Here is a 15,522-nt window from a genome sequence, read left to right as displayed (position 1 = left end):
AGTTGTCATTCAAATTATTCTCTTCATTTTTGGTTATATGTATTAGTATTCCTTAATGTTAGATACCTTTTGCCTTTGATAGTAAAAGGTTAAATTTTTCCAGGGATTGTCTAGGACTCGTGATGGACTTCTTGTCTGCGAGATGGACCTGAATCTGTGCCGACAAGCAAAAGACAGTTGGGGCTTTAGGGTAGGTAAAATGAATAGATTCATTATCCATCCTGGGAGCCACATTACTCGGTTACATGAGTGAAAGAAGTTGAGGAAAATTTTTTGGCAAATTTATCTTAATTTTTTGGTTTGATATCTCCCTTTTATTCCATTAATTTATTGGCAGCTATTGTTTTTGTACTTGAAGGTGAATTATTATTACATTGATGGAGTTCTAAATCCATAGGGGTTCTGCAGCACCTGGGGAGAGGGAAATAGAAAGCATTTAGACCTCCTGGAGAGGGTCACAGCCCAGCTGATAAGGTACCGACTTTAGGTGCCTGTCTAGTGCCTTCTTGAAGACAGCCAGGGGTCTATTGGTAATCTCCCTTACATATGCGAGGAGGCAGTTGAATAGTCTTGGGCTTCTGACACTGTGTTTTCTCTAAGCATACTCATGGCTCCCCTGCTTTTCATTTGGGGGGATATTGTATCTCCTGCCGAGTCTTGCTTTCGTAGGGAGTGATTCTCGTGTGCAAATTTGGGACTAATCTCTCTATGATTTTCTAAGTGTATATTATCATGTATCTTTCTTGCCTGCATTCCTGGGAATACAAATCAAGGGAATTCAGCCGTTCCCAGTAGTTCAGACACTATAGTACAGCCTCTCCTCACTTAATGACTTGAGTTCCATTCCTCAGACAACGTCAGTAAATGAATTTATCACTAAGTGAGGAGCATAATGGTAGTGGGTTTGAGCCAACTATCTATGATATTGTTTTAATGTCACCTTTATACCATTTATAACATTTTTGGTATATTTTTAAATGTTTACACAGCAGTGTACTGTATATTGTAATAAACAGAATAGAGGAAATCAACTCTAATATACATTATTTAGGTATGCATACTGGCCAGAGAGCCCACCTAAGTCCGAGTCGTCAGTAAATGAGTACGTCTCATAAGTGAGGATAGATTGTATTTATGTGTGCCATGAAAGTTCTCTATACATTCTCCACATCTTCAATTTTGCCTGCCTTGAAAGGAGCCCATTAATGTTCAGCAATACAGTGGAGCCCCGAGTTTTGGCCGTAATCCGTTCCAGAAGTTAGGCTTAAACTCGAAATGGCTGAAAGGTGAAGCAATATTTCCCATAAGAAATAATGTATATACAATTAATTTGTTCCAGACTCACAAAAATATTCACAAAAAATACATTTTATAAAGAATAAATATAGTTTTACATACAACACAGATAAATACAGTAGGGCCCCACTTATACGGCAGGTTAGGTTCCAGGCTACCGCCGTAAAGCGGAAATTGCCGTAAAGTGGAACACCCTTTTTTTCCCACTTATAAATGCATACAAATACTAGATAACAAGTTTACACTAACATATATTAAGTTAGCAATAGAACTAGTCATCAAAAAACAATAAAAAAGTACAATACACACATAGTGCACTCATTACATACCTTAAAATATTTATAGTCTTAATCTAGGGTGAGACAAGTAGTATTTATTGTAAGAAATCGAGTGTGGTTTGTATGGTAGTCAGCCGGGCTACCATACCAGGCCAACCCACCCACACATATATTCTATGATATTTAAGCATCCCAGAGCGATAAAATGTATATACAGTTCACTCATTACTTACCTTAAAATATTTGTAGTCTTAATGTAAGGTCAGGAGTAAGTAAATGAGATAAAACGAATAAATGAGAGAGAGAAAGAATGAGTGCATGAGAGAGGACAGGCGCCGAGTTATGTAAACAAACCAGGCGAAGGTAAGTTTTGTAAACAACAAAGTGTACACGTCTGGTTTGTGTACAAGTTACAATGTGTACCGTGATACGGTAGAATAAATAAAGAAGAACACTCCCATTCTCATGTAACATCATTTTGAGAAGAAATGACGCTCTGAGTGAAAGCAGGAAATAAGAAACTCTGAGTTTTTTTGGTTATCCTAGGTTCTCTACACATATGCTGTTATGTATGATAATCTATGTAGTGTATTTGTGTATACCTGAATAAACTCACATACGTACGAAAGGAATGATTTTCTACAGTTACCCCCAGTAACACATTTTCTCTTACGTTAGATTAGAGAAAATGTTATTCTTGGTGTCACTTGTACAAGTTATCTGGCTACCACATCTCATATTTATGTTTATTTATTCTATTGTGGGGTGTATTTATCATCTTTATATGTTATGTATCATGTTTATTATATAATTTTAAAAAAATATCATGGATGGATTAATGAAAATGTGTATATTAACGTAATATACGACATTTAATGAGACTTTGTGATTATTATTTCTAATATGGCCTCACTTGTGCAAGTCGTCTGCTACCACATCTCATATTTGTTTATTTATTCTACTGTGGGGTGTATTTATCATATTTATATGTTATGCATCGTGTTTATTATATAATTTTGAAAAAATATCATAGATGGATTAATGAAAATATTTATTTATTTAATTTATTTATTTATTTATTTATTTATTTATTTACAATTTGAGCATACATACAGAGGTACAAAAAAATACAGATAAGAGCAGCATGCCAAAGCCACTTATACTATGCATAGAATTTCGGGCTGGCTTAAAATTAACTAAGCAATGATGAAATCAGTGATAATACATTATTGTAAACAGATAACTATAAAGCACAAATGAGTATTACAAAGACAGGTCATATGGTTGCATGCATTGTTGTACATTCAGTCGTATGGAGTATTCTGTTAGGTAGTGTATTTAAAAAATAATAAAGTTAGATTGGGTTTTAGGTTTAACATTTATGTGATATAATTGTGAGAAACATTTAAGATATACAATTTATAAGGTTCAGTTATTCAGTATTTATTTGGTTTTGGGTGAGTAAGTGATCTTTGAGAAGAGACTTGAATTTATAAACAGGTAGTGTTTCTTTTATATTTACAGGTAATGAATTCCAGATTTTAGGGCCTTTTATGTGCATTGAGTTTTTGCATAGTGTGAGATGGACACGAGGAACATCAAAGAGTGATCTGTGCCTTGTGTTATGGTCATGTGTTCTGTTGAGGTTGGCAAGGAGATGTTTGAGGGGAGGGTTAATATCAGAGTTAAGTGTTCTATGTATGTAATAGGTGCAGTAATAAGTATGGATGTTTTGTATGGTGAGTAGGTTTAGTGTATTGAATATTGGTGGAGTGTGCTGCCTGTAGTGAGAATTTGTTAACATTCTAACTGCAGCCTTTTGTTGGGTAATTAGTGGTCTGAGATGGTTAATTGTTGTTGAGCCCCATGCACAAATTCCATAGGTTAGATAGGGGTAAATAAGAGAGTGATATAGGGCCAGGAGGGCTGACTGTGGAACATAGTACCGTATCTTCGATAGTATGCCTACAGTCTTGGAAATTTTCTTAGAAATTTGTTGTATATGTGTATGAAATTTGAGTCTATTATCAAGGTGGATTCCTAAGAATTTTCCCTCTGTTAGCTTTGTGATAGGTGATCCGTTTATCGTTATGTTAAGAGGGACATCTGTTACTCTGTTACCAAACTGAATGAAGTAGGTTTTGTCAATGTTTAGTGTAAGTTTGTTAGTCCTCATCCAGGTAGATATTTTCTGTAATTCGGTATTTACAGTATTGGCTAGCGTGACTGGGCTCGGGTGAGAGAAGACGTATGTAGTGTCATCTGCAAATAGTGTGGGTTTGAGTAATTGCGAAGCATTTGGAAGGTCATTTATGTATAGGAGAAAGAGAAGAGGGCCAAGGACACTTCCCTGTGGGACACCAACTGTAATTGGTTGCGCAGAAGAGTTTGCCCCATTTGCGTACACATATTGGCTTCTGTTGCTGAGGTATGACTTGAGGTAGTTGAGGGAGTGCCCTCTTATACCATAGTGTGACAATTTTACGTGGAGCAAGTCATGGTCAACTGTATCAAAAGCTTTACGTAAGTCAATGAAGATCCCCAGTGGGACTTCTTTTTTCTATTGCAGTGTATATATGTTCTAGCATGTGTATTTATTTATTTATTTTATTTATTTATTTATTTAAAAATTTGAGCACACATACAGAGGTACAAAAAATACAGATAAGAGCAGCATGCCAAAGCCACTTATACTATGCATAGCATTACGGGCTGGCTTAAAATTAACTTAAGATGAACTAAGCAATGATGACATCAGTGATAAAACTTTAATGTAAACAGATTACTATAGAGCACAAGTGAGTATTACAAAGACAGGTCATATGGTTGTATGCATTGTTGTACATTCAGTAGAATGGAGTATTCTGTTAGGTAGTGTATTTAAAAAATAATAAAGTTAGATTGGGTTTTAGGTTTAACATTTATGTGATATAATTGTGAGAAACATTTAAGATATACAATTTATAAGGTTCAGTTATTCAGTATTTATTTGGTTTTGGGTGAGTAAGTGATCTTTGAGAAGAGACTTGAATTTATAAACAGGTAGTGTTTCTTTTATATTTACAGGTAATGAGTTCCAGATTTTAGGGCCTTTTATGTGCATTGAGTTTTTGCATAGTGTGAGATGGACACGAGGAACATCAAAGAGTGATCTGTGCCTTGTGTTATGGTCATGTGTTCTGTTGAGGTTGGCAAGGAGATGTTTGAGGGGAGGGTTAATATCAGAGTTAAGTGTTCTATGTATGTAATAGGTGCAGTAATAAGTATGAATGTTTTGTATGGTGAATAGGTTTAGTGTATTGAATATTGGTGGAGTGTGCTGCCTATAGTGAGAATTTGTTATCATTCTAACTGCAGCCTTTTGTTGGGTAATTAGTGGTCTGAGATGGTTACTTGTTGTTGAGCCCCATGCACAAATTCCATAGGTGAGATAGGGGTAAATAAGAGAGTGATATAGGGCCAGAAGGGCTGACTGTGGAGCATAGTACCGTATCTTCGATAGTATGCCTACAGTCTTGGAAATTTTCTTAGAAATTTGTTGTATATGTGTATGAAATTTGAATCTATTATCAAGGTGGATTCCTAAGAATTTTCCCTCTGTTAGCTTTGTGATAGGTGATCCGTTTATCATTATGTTAAGAGGGACATCTGTAGCTCTGTTACCAAACTGAATGAAGTAGGTTTTGTCAATGTTTAGTGTAAGTTTGTTAGTCCTCATCCAGGTAGATATTTTCTGTAATTCGGTATTTACAGTATTGGCTAGCGTGACTGGGCTCGGGTGGGAGAAGACGTATGTAGTGTCATCTGCAAATAGTGTGGGTTTGAGTAATTGCGAAGCATTTGGTAGGTCATTTATGTATAGGAGAAAGAGAAGAGGGCCAAGGACACTTCCCTGTGGGACACCAACTGTAATTGGTTGTGCAGAAGAGTTTGCCCCATTTGCATACACATATTGGCTTCTGTTGCTGAGGTATGACTTGAGGTAGTTGAGGGAGTGCCCTCTTATACCATAGTGTGACAATTTTACGTGGAGCAAGTCATGGTTAACTGTATCAAAAGCTTTACGTAAGTCAATGAAGATCCCCAGTGGGACTTCTTTTTTCTCTATTGCAGTGTATATATGTTCTAGCATGTGTATAATAGCATCATTAGTATTTTTATTAGGCCTGAATCCAAATTGGCAGGGGTTGAGTATGTTTTGGGAGATAAGGTAGGAGTAGATTCGTTTATGAATTAATTTTTCAAAGATTTTTGAGAGAGGGTGTAAGTTGGATATTGGCCTATAGTTATTCAACTCTGTTTGGTCTCCTCCTTTGTGGATCGGGGTGACCCTTGCTATTTTGAGTACTGTAGGGAAGGTGGAGGATTCTATGGATTTGTTAAAGAGTGTTGCAATGATTGGTGATAGCACTTGTGACAGTTTTTTGTATATAAAGGGTGGTAAGGTATTTAAATCTCCTGCCTTGTTTTTTAGTGCGTTGATAATAAGGGAGACTTCGTATGGGTTAGTCGGAGCTAGGAACAGTGTGTTCGGGTAGTTGCCGGTGAGGTAGTCATTTGGTGGGGTATCTGAGCTTGGGATTTTATTGGCAAGGTTTTGTCCTATAGTGGAGAAGAAATCATTGAGTCTGTTTGCTGTTTCTGTTGGTGGGAGTTGGGGTTCATCTGATTTTGCTAATTTTATTTCGCTATTTCGTGATATCTTTTTTGTTCCCAGAATTTCTGATAGGGTTTTCCAGGTCTTTTTTATATCACCTCGTAAGTTGGATAATCTGTTCTCATAATACAATTTTTTTTGCCCTTCTTATCAGGCTGGTTAGGATTGACGAGTAACGTTTTGTTTGGTCTCTGGTTATGTGACCCATTCTGTACTGTTTTTCATATTGGTGTTTTGTATTTATGGATTTGAGAATGCTGGGTGTTAGCCAGGGACTGTTCAGTCTCTTAGCTGTCATCTGTTTAGTTTTTTTAGGGCAGTGCTTGTTATAGAGGTATTGGGTCTTTTTTAGAAAATTATTAATACATTCGTCAATATCTGTATAGATTTCTAGCTCAGTGTGCCAATCAATGTTTGCTACTGCTGTTGTGAAGTTATTAATGGCTGCCTCATTGTGAAGTCTGAAGGTGACTTTAGTAGTGTCTTGGGGTAGTTTACCAAGAGTTGTTATGAGGAAAGTAGGGTAGTGGTCTGTGGTATTATCTGTAATTATGCCTGATTTTAAAGGGGATATGGTGTTGGTCCAGATGTGGTCAAGTAGGGAAACACTAGTCTCTGTAACTCTTGTAGGTTTTGTTACTGTTGGTAGTAACATACAGTTACTCTTTGTGTTTGTGAATTCAGTAACGTGTGGGTCCTGGTCTTGCAGGAGATTTATATTGAAGTCACCTGAGAGTAGTAAGTGATCTTTGTTCATGCGTGCATCAGTTATCATACTTCCTAGGTTTTGACTAAATTGGCTAATGTTTGACTGTGGAACTCTGTAGATGTTTATCAATGTGAGAGGTTTTTGTAGGTATTTGGATTTGAATTTAGCTATTATATATTCCCCATGTTCATCCCTTGTGCAAGTATTAGTGATACATTCTAGTTGGTCTGAGTAGTATATGGCTGTGCCACCCCCTTGTTGGTCTGGCCTACAGTTGTGTATGGCTGTGTAACCAGGAATGGCATAGACATCTGTACTATCAGGCTTTAGCCAGGTTTCAGTTAGTGTAATGATGGACATATTGGCATGTAAGGAATTTAGTAATGCTATGAGGTCATCGTAATGCTTGCTTAAAGATCTGATATTGTAGTTAGATAGTTATGTTGTTGTTGGCACTGAGAAGTGCCTTTGATTGTTCTGCAGTGTAGTAATTACAGTAACTGTTTGATTCATTTAAGTCATTAAATAAGAGGTTGGTATCAGGATCAATGCTTGTAATCATAAGATTTGTAGTGAATCTATAGTTAGAATTAAGTATAAAACAAAGTAAATAGTCTTAAGCTAAAAAATAGCACCTGAATTATTTAACAAATGCAAAATAATGAGCTAAGGTAGTTTTTTTTTTTTTTTTTTTTTTAAGCTAAAATAAAGGTGACAATATAAAAGGGACTAATACAAATAAAGTGATGATCAAATAATGGAGCTTGGGAATATGATAGTAGGTAGTACTATAAAGGTAATTTTTTAAAGTTAGAATTATAGTATAAAATTATAATATAAAAGGGGCTAATATAGGTTGTGGTGAACAATAAAGTGGTAATCAAATAAATGAGTTTTGGAATATAATGGCAAAATTGTGAACTTATTCTACTTTAGCACCTGAGAATAGCACCTTGATTATTTTAACAATTGTGAATATATAAACTAGGGTAGTTATATAAAGCTAAAATAAAGGAGAAAATATATAAGGGACTAAAATTAAGTAATGGTAAACAAAGTTAAATGGACAGATGGTAGGAATTATAATATAAACTTATAATATAAAAATACAATTTTGAAATGGTACTTGCAATTGCACTAGAGTCTGGTATAGGTTGTTGACAAGATCAAGATTATAACTAGATTTAAACTGACAAAATAAAATTCACTATTAAAGTACCAAAAGAATAATAGTAAAAAAATAACAATGGTAATGTCTTGGTTATAATATGATAGTAAGAGGGTAGACAGGTACATAGGTACCCAGGTACCCAGGTACACAGGTACACAGGTACACAGGTACACAGGTACAAAGGATAATATAAAGGTTGGGGTTGAATATACAAACTTGAAAATTTGGCAACAAAATGTTATGGGAAGTATAAGATAATGTTTAATGTATAAGTAAAATTGACTGGTAGTAAATATGGTGTTTAATAAAATTTTAGTAACTAATAATGATTACAAAAAAGTGAAAAAGTAATGTTTATTTCATTCAATATTGCACTGGTAGTTATACTTGGTTATATGGCAGTACAAGGTAATTAAGAGTAATCTAAGATAGTAAATGTGGTCTTAAAACAGGTAAAGGTAATTAGACAAGTAATGGTTATTAAATGTCAAAAATGTATATCAACGTAATATACGACATTTAATGAGACTCGATTATTATTATCATTACTAATATGACGTCTGGAGACATAATCAAACTTACCATTGCTATCCAAAATCTTTGAGAAACTCGTGCACAGGAGACTGTATTCATTTATAACGTCACAAAACATACTCAACACCTGCCAATTTGGATTCAGGAAAAATAAAAGCACTAACGATGCAATCATAAAAATGCTAGATCTGCTTTACACAGCATTGGAAAATAAGGAATATCCACTAGGAATTTTTATTGACCTAAGAAAAGCTTTTGACACAGTAGACCATGGCATCCTACTCCACAAACTTGACCATTATGGTATAAGAGGCCATGCGCTTGCATATTTCAAATCTTACCTTACTAATAGGTATCAGTATGTCACCATTAAAGACACAGCATCAACAACACAGCCACTTGATACTGGAGTTCCGCAGGGAAGTGTCCTTGGTCCCCTGCTCTTTCTCATATACATCAATGATCTTCCAAACTTATCTAGACACCTGAACCCCATTCTCTTTGCTGACGACACGACTTATGTCATCTCTCACCCTAATCTTGCCACCCTCAACACCATTGTTAATGAGGAGCTGATCAAAATATCGACTTGGATGACAGCCAATAAACTTACGCTTAACGTTGACAAAACCTACTACGTTATGTTTGGTAGCAGAGCAGGAGATGCGCAAATTAACATTAAGATCGACAACACTCTAATTGCCAGGCATAATGAGGGCAAATTCCTAGGCCTATACCTCGACAACAACCTGAACTTCAGCACCCATATCCAACACATAACCAAAAAAGTATCCAAAACGGTTGGGATCCTCTCCAAGATACGATACTACGTGCCGCAAACTGCCCTTCTCACACTATACCATTCACTTATATATCCATACCTCACCTATGCTATCTGTGCTTGGGGTTCAACTGCAGCAACACACCTAAAACCAATAATAACCCAACAAAAAGCTGCAGTAAGAATAATCACTAAATCCCATCCCTGGCAACACACCCCCCCACTCTTCATAGATCTAAACTTACTCCCTGTTCAGTACATCCACACTTACTACTGTGCAATCTACATCTACAGGACCTTAAATTCCAATATTAACCTTGACCTAAAACGCTTTCTTGATAGTTGTGACAGAACCCACAGGCACAACACCAGACACAAACATCTCTACGACATTCCCCGTGTCCGACTAAACCTTTACAAAAATTCAATGTATGTCAAAGGCCCTAAAATCTGGAACACCCTACCTGAAAATTCCAAAACTGCAGACACATTCATCACCTTCAAAACTACCATCAGAAAACATCTTATCTCCCTGATACACCCTGTCAACTAATAATACGAATACCACCTGGTGGTTCACACTTACACTCACTCACCCATTTGACCATAAACAGAAATATCAATCTCAATCTCAAAATAATGAATCTTAACTAGTCATAAGTTGGCCTGTGATACTCCAATACTGAAACTATGTATAGTGCCAAAAAAGCATTCACATTGCTAAACTCACAACTAGTATTTAGTCACTTAGCCATAATACCAACTTACCTCATAATTTTGTAATATTTTAAACTTACGATTTAATATAAGTCTGCCCGAAATGCCTAGCCATGCTAAGTGTTCTAGTGGTACACTCTGTAATTATTATTTTACTACATGTAAACCACACAATAACCAAATTCTGTAAACTCAGCATTGTAATCCTTATAGAGAATAAACTTTGAATTGAATTGAATAAAACACTCTTACTGATTTTAATGTGTACCTGCACGCCAGCACAGTATGTAAGTTTATTTAAGTACAGGTATACATAAGTGTAATTATCAGAGTATATATAAAATATGAAATAACTTTTAAAAACACTTAAAATTTTGGAGTTTCCAGACATAATGGAGAGACTTAGTGCTTATGGATCTCAGAGAATGTAAACAAACCAGGTGGGGCGCGGTGACCGTATTAGAAAGTCAGGTTGGGGGAGCCGTATAGCGAGTTTTGGTCATAATTTGAAATGACCGTATTAGCGGAACGCCGTAAAGCAAAACGCCGTAAAGCGGGGCCCTACTGTACATATATATTATACAATAGATAAATTTAAAGTAACATTTACTTACCTTTATTGAAGAGACTTGCTGGCATCTGGAAGATAGGGAGGAGGAGAGAGAGAGGACTTACTGTTTGGAAGGGGAATCCCCTTCCATAAAGACTTTAGGTAACAAGCTCTTATCTGGGGTTACTTCCCTTCTTTGTCTTGTAAGGCCACTTGGACCAGCTTGAGAGTCACTGGACCCCTGTCGCACAAAATAACTGTCAAGAGTGCTCTGTTTCTGGCGTCTCTCTAGGATTTCCCTGAAGTGGGATAAGGTTTTGTTACTGAACACGTTGCAGATATGGCTTGTTTTAGCTTGGTCAGGGTGATACTTTTCAACAAAAGTTTGCTACTCATTCCATTTTGCACACATGTCCTTAATCACTGAAGAAGGCACCTCCTTCACTCCCTCTTTCTCCTCCTCTGAAGCAAGTTCCTCAGCTGTGGTCTGATGCTGTTCCAGTTGAAGCTCTTGCAGTTCATCACCGGTTAGCTCTTCCCTGTGGTCCTCCAACTCTTTCACATCCTCGCCACTTGCATCCAACCCCATGGACTTGCCCAATGCCACAATACCTTCCACAACAGGCAGAGAGTCGGCAGGGTCGGGGTCAGCCTCAAATCCTTCAAAATCCCTCTGGACGACACATTGTGGCCACAATTGTCTCCAAGCAGAGTTCAAAGTCCTGGAAGTCACTCCCTCCCATGCCTTACTTATAAGGCTTATGCAATGGGAGATACTGAAGTGCTTGCTCCAGAAATCTCTTAGAGTTAACTGAGTGTCTGAGTTCACTTTAAAGAACCTTTCAGACACTGCTTTGGTGTAGAGTTTTTTGAAGTTAGAAATGACCTGCTGGTCCATGGGTTGGAGGAGAGGAGTGGTGTTAGGAGGCAAGAACTTAACTGTTATAAAACTGAAGTCCGTAGACAATAGGTCTTCCAAGTTTGGAGGATGAGCAGGAGCATTGTCCATTACCAGGAAGCACTTGAGTGGCAAATTATTTTCCATGAGGTATTTTTTCACACTGGGGCCAAACACTTCATGGACCCACTCTGAAAATTTGCCTCGTGACCCATGCCTCATTATTTGCTTTCCACAAGACACACAGTTTATTCTTGGTGACATTGTTTTTCTTGAACACACTTGGATTTTCTGAGTGATACACCAGTAAAGGCTTCATTTTGCAATCCCCACTAGCATTAGCACAGAACAAAAGAGTTAGCCTGTCATAGTCTTGTGTCCTGGCAATGCCTTTTCCTCCTGAGTAATGTAGGTCCTCTTTGGTATTTTCTCCCAAAACAGGCCTGCTTCATCACAGTTGAACACTTGTTGGGGTTGAATTTTTCAGTCTCTACGTACCCCTTAAATTCACTCACAAAGTTTTCAGCTGCATGTTTCTCTGAACTTGCTGCCTCAAGATGCCTTACCACATTGTGTATGTGACTATACTTCTTAAATCTGTCAAACCAGCCTCTGCTGGCCTTAAATTCACTAACATCAGCACTAGTTCCAGGCATTTTCTTTATAAGATTAGCATGCAACTGCTTTGCCTTCTCACAAATGATCAACTCTGAAACACTATCACCCGCTATCTGTTTATTGTTGATCCACACCACCAACAACTTCTCAATCTCTTTGACTGTTTGTGATCTATTTTTGGATAACATGACAACACCTTTCGCAACATCAGCTTCCTTGATTTCTTTTCTCTTTGCCAGGATAGAAATGATAGTTGATTTGCTTTTGCTGTACATCCTGGCAAGCTACCCCCACACAAATGCCACTCTCATATTTTTCTACTATCTCCTTCACTGCTATGGTGTTCCTCACTTTCTTTACCACATGGCCCATGGTGGCTTATTTCCCATTCACAATTAATGGCTGGCTGGATGGCTGCCTGACTGGATGGCTGCCTGGCTGGATGGCTGCCTGGATGACTGCCTGGCTGGCAGGATGAGCTCGCAGGGTAATGTTCACTCAAGGATAAACAACGCTAGACTGGCTCACGACTCCTGCGTGGACAGGTCTGGTATGCCGGGCGAAACCCGGGGCAATGGCCATAACGCAGGACAAAATTTGGCCCAAAAAATGGTCAAAACCCACAGCGGCTAATTCTCAAGGCAGCCGAAACCTGGGGTTTCGCTGTATTCCAACATAGAGAGAGCAAGCGATTTGAAGAGAACCATCATGGGCTTGGCATCCCTAGTTTTGAAGGTTCTTATTATCCCTCCTATCATTTTCTTAGCAGATGTGTTAGAAACATTGTTGTGATCTTTGAGAGTGAGATCCTCTGACATTATCACTCCCAGATCCTTCACATTAGTTTTTTGCTCTATGTGTGGTTGGAATTTGTTTTATACTCTGATAGTTTTAATTTCCTCAAATTTTCCATATTGGTGTAATTGAAATTTCTCTTTGTTGAACTTCATGTTGTTTTCCACGGCCCAATTGAAGATTCAGTTGATGTCCACTTGGAATCTTTGTTTTCGATGGATGACACCATCATGCAAATTTGGGTGTCATCTACAAATTAAGACATGGTGCTGTGGCTTACATCCCTGTTTGTCAGATATGAGGATGAGGAACAGAATGGGGGCAAGTACAGTGCCTTGTGGAGTTGAGCTTTTCACTGTAGCTGCCTCACTGTTTACTGCTGTATAATCCTATGGGTTTAGCACTCCTCCATAATTATAATACAGTGGACCCCCGCATACCGCACGCATCGCATACCGTACAATCCGCATACCACTCGCTTTTTTCGCAAAAATTTTGCCTCGCATACCGCCCAAAAACCCGCTCACCGCTCTTCGTCCGAGACGCATCCAATGTGCGGCCTGAGCCACGCTCGCATGTTCCGCCGGTGGCATTGTTTACCAGCCAGCCTCCGCGGTAACATCCAAGTATACAATCGGAACATTTCGTATTATTACAGTGTTTTTGGTGATTTTTTCTGGAAAATAAGTGACCATGGGCCCCAAGAAAGCTTCTAGTGCCAACCATACAGCAATAAGGGTGAGAATTACTATAGAGATGAAGAAAAAGATCATTGATAAGTATGAAAGTGGAGTGAGTGTCTCCGAGCTGGCCAGGTTGTATAATAAACCCCAATCAACCATCGCTACTATTGGTGGTACAGCTGCTGCTGCTGCTGTACCACTGTCAGCTGCTGCTGCACTGTCAGCTGCTGCTGCTGTTGTACCACCGTCAGCTGCTGCTGCTGCTGTAGTACCGTCTGCTGCTGCTGTAGCATCGTCTGCTGCTGCTGTAGCATCGTCTGCTGCTGCTGTAGCATCGTCTGCTGCTGCTGTAGCATCGTCTGCTGCTGCTGTAGCATCGTCTGCTGCTGCTGTAGCATCGTCTGCTGCTGCTGTAGCATCGTCTGCTGCTGCTGTAGCATCGTCTGCTGCTGCTGTAGCATCGTCTGCTGCTGCTGTAGCATCGTCTGCTGCTGCTGTAGCATCGTCTGCTGCTGCTGTAGCATCGTCTGCTGCTGCTGTAGCATCGTCTGCTGCTGCTGTAGCATCGTCTGCTGCTGCTGTAGCATCGTCTGCTGCTGCTGTACCACCATCAGCTGCTGCTGCTGCTGTAGCACCGTTGTTGGTGTGGCTTATTGAGAATACCAAGAAACAATTAACCCCAGAGGATTTGCCACCCAGGATAACCCAAAAAAGTCAGTGTCATCGAAGACTGTCTAACTTATTTCCATTGGGGTCCTTAATCTTGTCTCCCAGGATGCAACCCACACCAGTCGACTAACACCCAGGTGAACAGGGAAAAATGCCTGGAACTAGTGCTCATATTGGTGAATTTAAAGCCAGCAAAGGTTGGTTTGAGAGATTTAAGAATTGTAGTGGCATACACAGTGTGATAAGGCCTGTTCTGGAAGAAAATGCCAAACAGGACCTACAGTACTCAGGAGGAAAAGGCACTCCCAGGACAGTGTCTCATCAGTCATTGCTGCATCTTCAATAAAGGTAAGTGTCATTTATTCTTCATTTAGTAGAGTAGTACATGCACAATATATATTGTGCATGTACTACTCTACTATTGTGCATGTATCCTTCTCTTTGTGTGTAGGAAAATGTATATTTCATGTGGTAAAATTTTTTTTTTCATACTTTTGGGTGTCTTGCACGGATTAATTTGATTTCCTTTATTTCTTATGGGGAAAATTCATTCGCATACTGAACATTTCGCATAACAATCAGCCCTCTTGCACGGATTAAAGTTGCTATGCGGGGGTCCACTGTAATACAGTGGTACCCCGAGGTTTCTACAGCTCCCAACTCTAACAATTATGTAAGTGTATTATTGTAGGTGTATTTTGTGGGTCTGAAATGGACTAATCTAATTTGCATTATTCCTTATTCAGTAACTGCGCTCAAACAGCCTTCTGGAACGAATTAAGGCCAAAACTCGGGGTATCACTGTACTCTGTTGACTACTCTTTGTGTTCTATTTATTAGGAAGTTATAGATCTATCTACCAACTTTTCCTGTCATTCCCTTATCACACATTTTGTGTGCTATTAGACCATGGTTGCACTTGTCGAAGGCTCTTGCAAAGTCTGTGTATACTACATCTGCATTTTGTTTGTCCTCCAGTGCATCTAAAAACCTTGTCATAGTGGTCCAGTAGTTGGGACAGGCAGGAGTGGCCTTCTCTAAACCCAAGTTGCCCTGGGTTGTGTGACTGACTGGTATCTAGGTGGGTAGAGATCTTGCTGCTTAGAACCCTTTCAAAGATTTTTATGAAATGAGATGTTAGTGCTATTGGTTTGTTATTCTTTGCA

The 15,522-nt window shown here is 38.6% G+C and overlaps 1 protein-coding gene across 1 annotated transcript in view; it reads left to right on the top strand.

The window, feature by feature from the left end:
* Nucleotides 1-15,522, top strand: part of pyd3 (beta-ureidopropionase pyd3) — a 48,406-nt gene that overhangs the window by 28,222 nt on the left and 4,662 nt on the right. Inside the window, exon 9 of the mRNA XM_053780579.2 lies at nucleotides 104-190. Coding sequence (XP_053636554.1) covers nucleotides 104-190 — 87 coding nt within the window. The remainder of the gene's footprint in view (nucleotides 1-103; nucleotides 191-15,522) is intronic.

The sequence above is a fragment of the Cherax quadricarinatus genome, chromosome 26 (assembly GCF_038502225.1).
Source record: "Cherax quadricarinatus isolate ZL_2023a chromosome 26, ASM3850222v1, whole genome shotgun sequence".
NCBI classification, from domain to species: domain Eukaryota; kingdom Metazoa; phylum Arthropoda; class Malacostraca; order Decapoda; family Parastacidae; genus Cherax; species Cherax quadricarinatus.
The sequence above is the reverse complement of the archived record's forward strand: the minus strand, read 5'-3'. Positions and strand labels throughout refer to the sequence as shown.